Source organism: Syngnathus typhle, linkage group LG7 (assembly GCF_033458585.1).
Source record: "Syngnathus typhle isolate RoL2023-S1 ecotype Sweden linkage group LG7, RoL_Styp_1.0, whole genome shotgun sequence".
Taxonomy (NCBI): Eukaryota; Metazoa; Chordata; class Actinopteri; order Syngnathiformes; family Syngnathidae; genus Syngnathus; species Syngnathus typhle.
In genome coordinates, this window is record NC_083744.1 from 17,940,925 (window position 1) to 17,953,622 (window position 12,698).

At 43.3% G+C, this 12,698-nt stretch overlaps 1 protein-coding gene across 1 annotated transcript; it reads right to left on the reverse strand.

Annotated features, from left to right (window-relative positions):
• Window positions 1-9: 9 nt before the first annotated feature.
• On the reverse strand, window positions 10-2,222 carry aagab (alpha and gamma adaptin binding protein). The gene is made up of 10 exons (XM_061282532.1): window positions 2,062-2,222; window positions 1,736-1,926; window positions 1,576-1,672; window positions 1,423-1,512; window positions 1,233-1,316; window positions 1,080-1,159; window positions 919-1,006; window positions 701-805; window positions 579-628; window positions 10-509 (listed from the first exon to the last, which is right to left on the reverse strand). The coding sequence occupies exons 1-10, from the start codon at window positions 2,150-2,152 to the stop codon at window positions 432-434; spliced, it is 954 nt and encodes a 317-aa protein (XP_061138516.1). The 5' UTR covers window positions 2,153-2,222; the 3' UTR covers window positions 10-431.
• Between the last annotated feature and the right edge of the window lie 10,476 nt (window positions 2,223-12,698).

Sequence of the window (12,698 nt, forward strand, 5' to 3'; positions counted from 1 at the left end):
CAAGAGCTATTCAAGACAAAAAGTCTTTATGTTGACAATACAGACCATTATTTGTAGGACAGTTCATCTTTTGTGACTTGACACAATACTCACAATTTTGTTTGTCTGACAGTTCATTTTAAAATAAGGCACGTGATGTCACGTTGACATTATTATGACATTGTACCCCAAGGATCAACTCATGGATGTAATATTCGGTCTTGTTATTATTTTTTTATCTATCACTAAGGAAGACCCGTGCGTCCTGGATCCTTTTATTACCTCTCTTTTCAGCTAAATCAGTAATGCCACTTTGAAGGAGCCAAAGCCGCCTACGTCCAGTACAGTCCAGTACGTCCACTTGCAAAGTGCAAGCGGTGACTCCAGGGGGCGCTGGACCTTGCGCGACAGCCAGGAAAAGGTAGGAAAGAAATGTTGACCGTTCACTTCCGTTAGCTCTCCTCCCCTGATGATAAGCCGTCTATCTCGTCGTCATCGCCACCAATGGCCATCCAAAAAGCTTTCGCTACCTGCAATGGGCCACACTTTTGATGTAGCACACCCATTGGGTACTTAAAGTAGGAGTCGAAGCACCTTACCTTCTCTGCATGAACTTTTCTTTGCTCATGAGGTAACGATGAAGCTTTGTCTGTGAGTTGGCAGGGAAAATGACATACTATTATCTTCACGATACGGGTAAAATGTTTCACGCTTCATTTACCTTTCATCTCTTTTAATTTGGTGAAGAGGCGTTCGAAATTATCCACGTCTGCGTCTCCGGCTGTGAGATTTGCAAGCTCCTGTATGTCCAAGTTTGTCATTGCATCTGAAAGGATCAACATTTGATTTCAAAACTTTATACACAGTAATGAGATTTGATATATTATCGATGGCATTGATTTTTTTTTTTTAAGGGTAAAACAAAAACTGTTCCCTTACCAACAACTGTGTTCTCTGGTGAGCTGTTTGTCTCCGTATGACGAGTCACTGCAGTAGCAAGCGCGCCCTCTGCTGGTTGACTAGAAGACTGCAACATAATTATAAACCAATCATTTGAAACTGACGTGAGAATTCTCTTTCTAAATTGAGGTGGCACTGACTTGTGGATCTTGACAGCCGCGAGGGTGGTTGTGCCGAGCAGCCACCAAACTGCTCATTAGTCCAAAGCTCTGACTGTTCCCTGTTGTCACAAAAAAAAGGCCGATTTAAATTCTGTCATCAAAAAGACCTTGGGACAATTAAGTATATCTAACCATCTTTCATCTCCACGCTGGTCCACACATTTGCATTGAGGGCCTGGACAATTCTCTTTACTCCTGTGGATTCTGGAAAGTCATCTGCACAAAAAAGGTGATGTAGACACATCATTTATGATTTGACGAGCTGTTTTAACATTTCGTGATGAAGATCATTTGTGAAAAATTGATTTCAAGTGTCCCTCACCATCTTCATCAGGCAGCTCCTGAGGGTTGAGCTCCACCAGCTCAAAGCTGTGCGACAAACACCATTGCTGTGCTTCATGTCTGGTAACACCTTGAAAACAAATCCCAATTAATTGTATGCACAATTTCACACTGCAGCAACGTGGAACTATACCTTCTGCACAAACTCTGTCACAGACAAGAATCAGCACCTCTGGAGCAATGTCGTCCACCACCGATATCCACGGGTGAAGCTTTTCTAAACCATCCTTCTGCAAAATGTACGTCATCTCATTCGACTGCTCGGTTACAAATAGAATGAAAAAGCTCCATACCTTTGTACTATCAAAAAAAGCAATGAAAGCTTGCATGGACTGTGCAATCTCTGACGACATCTGAAAAGTGCTGGGTACGATGCAGAGCCTGACGTCCGCTGTGTAATATTTGTTGTTGATGGTCCAAGGATACCACACGACTGTTTGTTCTCGTTTGCTGGCTTCGGGCAGCGTCTTCGCCCCAACAATTTCTGACAGATAAAAACAAATTCCTCCGAACATTTTGGTGAATGCCCGAGCAACCGAAGAAAGGTAAACATGTTCGCTAGCATTAGCATGTCGGCCATTAGTTCTATCATTCCTACGAGTGTGTTTACAATACATACGTTTGATCATTTCTTCTTCTTTAAAAGCGGCATCACTGCTAGTGATAACGACACAGGGGAGCGGCGTGGTGGCGTCCTCCGAGTCTGACATTTTTTCAACCAGCTAGCTAGGCGAAGCTCCGGTAGCTGTTGGCGTCACGTGATTTAGGAGGCGGGGTTTCCGTGAACTTTCAACTCCACGAACGAAGCCTTCCGGTTCAATGGCCGACGAATGAAAGGTATGTCAAGAATGGAACGATTTAATTAACGTTTAATTGCTTTAGAAACACAATGAACATGTTTATTTTTTTTCATTTTTTCAGTTAAAATAAGCCTTACGCAAAAAACTCGTTCTTTCGATGTTTGTTGAATTAACAATACAATTAAGACATTAGTAAAATATTTGTTTCTTGACATTGTAAAGAATTGTATAAAACACACGATTAAACTTAACTATTTTGCCATTTCTTTTAAATCAAGTAAGGCCTTCCTGTGGGGAGCTTCTTTCCACTTTCCAGAAACATTAGATTCATTGAAGTAATTAAAATGTCCATAATTCAGAATGTTTGTCATCGTTCTTTCGATGTTTGTTGAATTAAGCTTGTAAAGAATACAATTAAGACATGAGTAAAATATTTGTTTCTTGATATTGTAAAGAATTGTATAAAACACATGATTAAACTCAAGTTAACTATTTTTGCTATTTCTTTTAAATCAAGTAAGGCCTTCCTGTGGGGAGCTTCTTTCCACTTTCCAGAAACATTAGATTCATTGAAGTAATTAAAATGTCCATAATTCAGAATGTTTGTCTGTAAGTGACCTGCATGACCCCTAAATTACCTGCGACCCTAATGAGGACAAACAGTATCGAAAATGGATGGATGGATGGATAAAGGGACATCATATTTTCCAGTTATTCACTTTAAAAAGGTTTGCATTGATTCCCTTTGTCCAGCGTGTGTTTTAATATTAATTGCACATACAGCCCATGGCTCGAGCCACATTACCTTTGTGAAACAATTGAGATAAATTGGCTATCATTGTTCCTTTCTCATCTTTACTACTTCACTTTGCAGGTCGGACTCTATCTTCATGCTGGAGTGAAGAGTGATGGGAGCCTTCTGCATTAATAGCTGCTTAAAGGTCTCGCGCGCAGAGCAATGGTGACATAAAGGTCACCGGCCTGCCCCTGTCACAACAACCCATCCATCTTCGCAAAGGTCGGTATTCCTTTTAGATATAGTTGACACACTTTCCACAGTTATGTTTTGGTCACTCGAGTGCCCGAGGTGACGTGACGAGGAAGAGGCCGAGACTGTCGTGGTGATATCGTACAGATGGAAAAGAGTTGGCCGCCGAACGCGGCAGATTGCGGCACATCAGCATTCTTCGAAAGAAACAGGCGCTTGATTGCTGCGCTACGGGCTAGCGCTCCGCAGCTGTCTCAGGACAGACGTCCATACCTGCTCTAGCATGCCAATAAGACAGCCGTAGCTTCCCCAACTGCTAATCACTGGCTATCTGCCGACTCCTTCTCCTTCTGAGCTTCACAATGCGCCGCCGCGCCTGTGCCAGAAGCTCTCTGTTTTAGCAACAACGAAAAAAAAGGTGCCATGTTTTCACAGCCCAGTAGGAGACAGATGTGTGCCTTTGGGCACAGTGTCCCTCAGCACCTGGACTCTTCTTGTGGTCTGTCAGAGAGCTCAATGGTCTGAGGAGAACAAGCTTGTGTGGGGGGTGGACATCAAGTGACGTCAGGAGGCTCTGCTCAAACTTGTCTTTTATGAGTTGAATCAAAGCGAGTCAAGTTGTTTGGTTCACCTGAGCAGCAAAACTTTATATGTTTGTTTATGGTAGTGTCGTAGTCTTTAATTGATTTGGGCTATTTCTTAGTAGTGCTCACACTCAGTTGTTGAGCTGCAATATGATCCCAAAATTCCATCTTGGAATGGACTACTGCATAGCATTGAATAGCATCACTTTTGTTGTCCAGGAGCGCAAAGCTTTCCAGCTTTTTAGTTCTCAGTTTCAATAATGCACTTTCATGTTATCCGCACAAATCTTTGTGTTGCACATATTTAAGAGCACTGACACTTCATTAATTAGCAGCTCCAAGTTCATTTGGTTTTAGCACCACTCTGTGTGTGTGTGTATACATGCGCAAAATGCATGTTCCCTCTCTTTAAACATTCAACGCCTGTTAATTAAACCTGCTTATCTTCCCCCGGCAGTGGCATCATGTACCTCGCTGATTGGGTTAATTGTGAGAAGATGTTTTCAAAGTAAATGCTTCAATTAATTAAGGTGTTGTTTTTTTTCTTATGCTTGGTTTGTTTCGGTTAGCCTAGAGAGAGATTGGTTTGAGCAATGCAGCAAATGGGATGATTTCCCTCTCTCCATCCTCAGCATCTGGCAGCCAACTGGAAACACACACAGTCCTTCCCAGTTAACCATCGTCCGCATCACTTTATTAAGGTTCTCTTTTTCTCTTCTACCCGGCAACCCTGTCTCACCACTCTACGACCATGGAGGAACTGGGTCTCATTCAAATGATTCTCCGCGGGAAGATGACTGTCCTCGTGCCGGGGGAACAGAACCATTTTGTCCCCGTTGCCCTTTAATTTGCAGATTAGGCAAATGAAAAGCCATTCCATTAAATATTTGCAATTGGCACAAAGGTGTCGTTTGTCCCCGCTGTGATGAAATCGAATAAAATAAAATTGTCTTTGCATCCAGCGCAGCACCAACTACGAGATTGGACCGGCGCGCTCGCATTTAAGACTGTAATCAGGAATGTGCGTCGCAAATCATTTTGCGAGCGTCTGAAATTATTGGGCCTAATTACTAGCAGATGGAATGCTTTATGCGCACTCGGTCGGGGTGGCTACAGAGGCTGCTGTGTGAACAAGGATAATTAGAAAGTTGAACCCCATTGTTGTTAATTAGCATGAATCCAATCATTTAATTACCTTGATTCAGTCGAGGATTGCGGAACAGGCAAAAATCCGGAGCACGCTCCTGGAGGTTTTGCCGGGTGGAGCCCAGCGGTGGCCGGACATGATGCAACAGGTCCCTCCCCTGCCGAAATATGAACCCAAATCAATCATCAGACTTTACACCTCTGTTATGATTAGACTTAACGACCCCACCCCCAAGGTCTATTAGCGAACTCGACGGGGGGGCCAGTTGTGCCGAAATGCAGATTCCGAGCAAAGGCAATTAGAGAAGATAGGAAACGGTGGTGTTGACATATTTTGTGGCCTTGTTCTGACAGGATACCCTCGTGGTTGAGCTCGAGGCAATTTGCCATCCTGCCGAACATCCACATCGGGAGACTGATTAAAAAAAGAAAAAAGGTAGGAGGTTGTCATTGCCTAATACCTTTGAACAAAATCTAATCTTCTACATGTCATTTTTTTCAATGGGAAATATCGTCTGGAAGACATCTTGGACTATTCATCTAAAGTGGAATTTCAGCTTTAACTACTTGATTTCCTCACCTTTTTCTGATACACTTCATTTTAATGACCTCTTTAGAGGAACTGTGAGAGCGCTGATCCTAAAACACTAAGATCATCAGGTGTGGCGAGGAGAAAGAAACAACGCAGCATCAGCAACGTTTCTGCTCAACAGGTATGTAAGCTGCCTATGAACCATATCAAAAACAAATGGAGGAACCAGAACTGAATTCATGAGCCTGCAGTTCGTAAATGATCCTGTAGGAGGCGGTAGAGGAGACGGTAACTCAATCCTGCCTTGTTTTCTTTTGGTGGAGCTACACATTCCTTTTACAGCTTCTGAAATTTAACATCTGTTTCGTTTCTGGGTAAACACATCAGAGGAATATAGTTTGATTTAATTATGATATGTTTAATGGTTTCTATCCTGCTTTCTTTGTTTTGATTAACTCAATTTAACTGCTCCATTTTTCGAGGCCGTGCATTGTTTTGATGGGCTCAATCGGATCAAATTGCTGCATTAGCATTTAACATCCTGTCCGTCGTCTATGCATTTATTACCGTCTTTTTCATGAGCGCCGTGTAGTAGTCTTCATTTATTCCTATCGATCTTCCCACTGTTTTGTCGACGATTGTTGCGGAGATGAATCACTGCTACCGATGGCTGCCAGCGCATTCTGCCAGTGACAGAAGGGATAATTCCTTGTGGATCAAATAAATACAGATGTGGAGTAATTAGTTGTATTCCCAAGGAGCTCATTGCTATAGCACACATTAAAGACGTGAAGGATAGGATGGGCCTCCCATCGGCAGCTTTTGTCAATTCAACCTGCTGGAAAACAGGAGAGGTCAAACGCCTGCCGGCTATTACAATAATAGATCTGTTTTGTGTACACAGTGATAAATCAGGTCAAGGAAAGTAACTTTGGAGCTGCGGTAATCTTTCTGCCCTTGTTTCCCACAGACTTGGATGGAACGTGTCTTAGAAGTACAGTCCTTCTCCGTCTACCTCCCCAAAGAGAATCAAGGCCAACCGCTCCAAGTGAGGTGAGTTCCCAGAGCGCCACACGGCGCTCGTATCTCAAATTTGGACTTGCGAGTCAAAGCACGTTTTGCGCTCAACCAAACAACGGCTCGGATCGTACGAAGTCGGGTCTCCTCATGGTGCAGTTGCAAAAGTCTGAAGCTTCTATGACTCTCTCCAAACTGATCATATTGAAATGGTCCACAGGCAAATTTTTGGAATGTTTGATCTCACTCCGACTGCTGCTTTGCTTCATTGCGGCCATGCAGTGTAACTGTATATTGACTCCCATCTGAATGGCTTCATTTCAGATCCATGCAGTTGTGCCTGAATTAATGATTTGAAGTGGCGCACTTTGTTTTTATGGCTCCCTCCAAAGAGCATGTTTGAGAAAAGATGCACAAATTACAGTTTATTGCCATTCTTCTTTTTTTTTTTCCCCACCCCCCCACACCAATGAAGAACGAGCCACTTGAAGTTAACATCTTAGCGACTAGATAAACAGCAGACGAGCGACATTACAGGAACAGCTGGATATTGAAATGAAGATTGTGCCTGCCCATTGTTGAGATGAGGCAGCTCAAGAATAGACTAGATTCCTGTCTGCTTGTAAACATACCAGAATAGGCTGTGAGAATCGTTATTTTTGTGCTTATCTTAGAAAACTGCATTGGGTTTGCCATTGGCGGATGATCAAATTGACAATTGAAAAGTAAATCATTGGAGTCGCTGGATCACAGTAAGAACGACTGATTGATGTCAGCAAAGAAGCCAAAACAATACAATCAACCCCCCTCCGTTGTGGGATTACATTCTAGACCACCCCCACAATAAATTAATAGAAATTTCCTATTTACATTTGCAACACTTCTATTTTTAAAACGCACTTTGAAAGTATTCCAAACACGTTTGAAATATTCCGAAACATAAGAGAACACAAAAATATTCGACAGTGTAATAGTGAACTGAGTTAATAATAACCTCAACTCTATACATCGATATAGTACGTAATAAAATGAACCTACAGATATTTGCTGTCTTTTTTCTTTCTTAAAAAATCAGATTTTCATCATTCCCAGTAGTTTCCCTAGTGTTCTTCTTTGAATTCACATCTGTCTCACTGAATAAGTGTGCTGCCATCTATGGTTAAAAGTGGAATTACAACACACCCAACGTACAGTACAGGAGAGTTGGACCAAATTACCGTATTTTCCGGCCTATAAACCGCACCGGACTATAAGGCGCACCTTCAATGAATGGCCCATTTTAAAACTTTATCCTTATATAAGGCGCACCGGACTGTAAGGCGCACCATTAATGCATCATGTCAGATTTTTAATCCAAATCAAATCATTCTCCATTTTATCTTTTTTATTTCAACTTCAGACAGAACAAATGACTTTATAATCATAAAATAATCATCCATAGTCTTTTTGAGTCATGATTCATAGTCTTCAGCGGGCCACTTATGATTGATTTCATGACACAATGCTTTGGGCCAGTTTAAATTTAGGAATTTGGTCCATATATAAGGCGCACCGGACTATAAGGCGCACTGTTGGTTTTTGAGAAAATCTTAGGTTTTTAGGTGCGCCTTATAGGGCGGAAAATACGGTAGTTACTAATTGACACTGTCTTAACGAAGAAAAAAAAAAATCCACAAAATAGTGCGACAGTGGAACATCCTGCAACTATTTACAAATAAAAGCAAGCTAAAACTGCCGCACTGTTATGATTCTACACAATGGCGTCATTTGTTCTGCAAAGCAATTTAACCCAAACCCAGTCCAAACAAAATAAAATGCGTTTAATGATTGCCAATTATTCATTCCCTACAGTTGTAATCTGTGCACAAGCTTCTGGCTCTTATGTCTCATATGCTTACAAATAGCCTTTGATTTCCTGTCATGCGTTAATTACCGCATTTTGCCATTTAATGGGGAGCTTTGTGTAAACTATTTACAGCCTAATGACTGTGAGCTTGCAGCACAACCGTTTGACTTTTTTATTCATTCTGAGAGGAGGCGCATTCATCTCCGACGTCTTGTTTTCTGATTTTGTTCCCATTAGCTCGTCGTCCCCCTCATTGCAGGCGTACGCGGGGCTGTAATTGTTGTGGCGGCATCGGGGCCGTTAATTACGGTAGAGCGAGGCTGAGCCGCCGCCAAGGTTCATAATGGCGGCGTAAATGGGGTTTGTTTCACCAGCTGGGGTCCCATGGAGAGGAAAGAGTGCCGAGGCCCTCGAGTGCAGGCCCACAGCCTCGGGGCCTTGGGGCCATATGGACGCAACACTTTAACTGGCCTTTCTTCCAAACCTCGCTCTTTTAATCAAAGCAAAGCCCACATCCTGTGTTCTCCGCATCGCCTGAATCTTTTTCTCATGGTGACATTGTTTTCCCATAAAATACACGAGCCGCTTGAAGGCTTTACGACGGCCGGCCTTCTGCTCTTCCGCCAGTTAATATTGGAGATAGCAATTTGGATTGTGTCGAAAGATTATAAAGGTTCAAACAAACAAGCATGAATATTTGATTGCTTCACAGCAGAAAGTGCGGATGGATGTTTTGCCGTTTGTTTTGAGATACAACCCTCATTAGCTGGCCGCTCGGCCGGAATACACGCAATAACACCGATTCCGATTAGATTCATCATTTGGGGGAGGGCCGTTATTAGTTTCTCCTCAAATAATCGTGATGAATATTTCATGAAAAACAAATGATTGCCAATTAATATTTAAAATCCAAAAGTCTCAAAATAATTGTTGGCTAAAATCTGACAATTAAATCGCATATTAAGCAAATCTATTTGGGTGGAAAGCCAAATTCCGTTCGCCGTTAATCTGATTTTCATTAGCTTCCACAGACGCATTTGTTTAATTATGACTTGTTGAGGGCTCAGCGTGAAGAAGTTGACTCTTGCTAATACAACGTAAGCCTTTACAATCAACCAACTATCATCTCCCCTCCGGCTGCGTACAACAACAGTCCGACAAAGAAGAGGAGGGAGGATGAAGAGGTACAGCGGGAGGGGGGGGGTCCCCCTATGGCCTCAGGCATGATGTTCGAGCCCCGGAGCCCGTTTGAGCTTTTCCACACACAAAGAGGTTAAAGACATGTAGATCGGCAGCCATGCAACGCCCGAAGGGGGCCATCCACTCTTAAGCACTCTCGCAGCTTGCGTTCGCATCATTAGGCACAAGAGGGTCAAAATTGCACCTAATAGCGTCAACAGATGGAGGCCTGCTTTTTTTTGCTCACAAACAAATCTTGAGCAATACCTTATTTAGGTGAAGGTTGTCTGTCATTTAAAAAGCGGCACCATTAAAGAAGTGACTAAGAATTGTTCCCGCTGCGCAAATGTAATTAATTGCCCTTTCATTTTTGGCACACATCCCAATGAAACATTATATGAAATACAAAAAGTTGACACACATTTTTTTGTGTGCTTTTGAGACCTTTCTGGCTTCTGCTGGAACGAAAGGAAAATGAAGGAAAAGACTACAATTGAACAGCTGAACTTTATTTGGGGAGAAGAAGAAGTTTGCGATCGGTTCAATGTGAGCCACATCCCAATTACGAGAGTACGTACACGTCTCAGTTGTTCGGGTTTCTCTTTTTTCATCACAAAGCCTGCCGTTTGAACAGGGGTGTGTAGACTTTTTATAGGCACTGACTTGTTTTTTTAAGCAATTTTTATTCCACAAGTGAAAGAAAAATGATCAATTAAAATTGAGATGCACGCTTTCAATTGGACTATCAAATTATTCTCTATTATTTTTGTCAAACTTTCCAGTCAATAATGAGCCCCAGCTTCAATAGTCAGCTTTATATATTGAACGTGTGGAGCTATGAAGTGGTGCAACTCATTTTGATTCAAACTCCAATTAGCATTTGTCTTCTACTGCCCTACCGTCATCTCGATCAAATATCATTGGAGTTCCTCAGGCAAAAGAATCGAAATTGTACTTGACATTCCTCATGGCACAGGAACGCGTTCCAGTAAATGAACATTTGGACAACAGTCTTGGAAACACTCAGCCCCGACTTGCACCAGATCCCCGGCCGGCGCTGTTGTTTCACGGTGCGCTCGAGAAAACCGAGCGGCAATCAAGGAGAAAGGGAAACATCTGTTTTATTTATGGGCAGATTGCGGGGCTCTATGTGGATAGCGAGCAAAGTCGAAATCCCATCACGGGCCACCGTACGCCCTTTAAGTCGGCCGAATTTATCGCGAAAGCATCTCCCTCGCCGTCTCCTGCCTTCGTGGCCTGCTGTTTGGGCCAAGTGCATGGGCAAAGTCCCGGGGTGAGCTCGCTCTCCCGTCGCAAACGACAACAGTTCCCTCACGCTTTTTGCCGCACCATTGTGTGCTTTATGGTTTGTACAGGGGGAATCACTGTGCAGCGTTTGACCTCTCCTCTTACAGTACTTGAATATGATGATGATGATGGCGCTTACATGACTGCAATATCAACGGCATCATCTCCCGTCAAGTCACACGGAACCCGCTCCAAATAACGCTCGTCGTGTAGGATCTTCTTGAATCCCACGACAAGTTGGAAATAGGTAGTGCCGCTTTTGTACGGCCAAATCGAATTTTCCATTTTTATCTTGAAATGCTCTTTGGAGAGAGAGCACGTGATTTCGATTATTCGGACGACTTTCATTGCAGTGACAGCGTTCCTCGCCATGTTATTCCTGAGCGATTCGCCGTTTCTAATCCAATGGAAGGTACGGCTTGGCCGGAAAGCTTTTACAGTTGTTTACCAGCCAGTTCACACGTTGTCAAAGCAAAGCTTGCACTTCTGCTCCCAAACGGACACCTGAAACAAAAGTTCGAAATTGACAACGTAATTAAGTGGCGAAACCATTATGGCACCTCCTAGTTACAGAAACAAGAGTGCTATCGATCCCCGTCGTGCTCCTGATTGATCCCCGGATAGATGGGCTTAGCTTCAGTATTCATCAGCCGCTCGGCAGAGAGAGCGAGAGAGAGACTTGTTATTGGGGGCAGGTGCCGTCTCTGCGCTTGTGACTTTAAAGCCATTAGGCCTTCTGATAATAGGCTGTCACTCACAGATTGACCCCTCCCACTTGATCCATCAGGCGCCCACTAAGAAATTGAAGCAGCCACCTAAGGTCTCGGCGATAACAAGAAGTTACTGGAGTCATCCGGATGACTCAAGGGCATTTGCAGAAAAGCGCTCAACACTCGGAGAGCGATGATAAAATGGAACTAAGCTCGGAATTAGCTTATACGGTGGTGCTTGGCTTGCTTGTTACGCCCGATGGGCAAGTACTGATACTAGGTGCCGATATCAGGTCGATACTCACCTTGTTTCCATGTATCGGGTACTCGCAGCTGATATCAATCGCTGATACCGAGGCGCCCTCTTGTGGCCGTTTTACCAAGTGGAACGAAATGCATAATGTTTCAGAATATGAACGAAACGGGCAAATTCCACCTGATTTGATCCATCTCGGGGCGGCCATTTTGCCACTTCCTGTTGACTGCCAATGACATCACAGGTGTCAGGTCACAACCAATCACGGCTCACCAGTTTTCTGAAGCCGAGTTTGACGCGAGACCTGGCAACTGTGATGTCATTTGTGATGTCAACTGTAAATTTTGCTGCCTAACTCATATTCCACAATATTAATCAGAATGCCATGTTTCGACTTGTGCACATACAGCATATTATTCGAAAGACATTTTTGGACTTGAGTTCCCTTTAATGCTTAGATTGCACCATTACAGTAGAGTGCCGTGCGCAACATATATTTATTTGCCTATTCCCATTCTGGCTAACCGGCAAACCATTGGGGAACCATCAGTCCTTCACTCGTCGTCCGTATTCAAAAAGCCTCTCCCGGGTAACAAGTATAACCCTCTGTTTGCTCAGGGGTGATGTTTTGGATGCCATTACACTCTTAAACCAGGTCACCAGGTGACCAATTTAACATATTCTCCTTCCCTGGTTGTTTGTTCCGTCTCCAAGGCGCGGGCCTATCTGTGCTTTATCACTGACCCAGTCTCAGTGGGGCAAGGTTAGCTTTCAGAGATCCAGTTCATGCAACGGGTCAGAAGGTGAGAACGTGCAAGGAGGCTCCATGTGATGGATGCAGTTTAGAGCATTGCAACACGTGGTGTCAAATTGTTCCATTTCACTATATT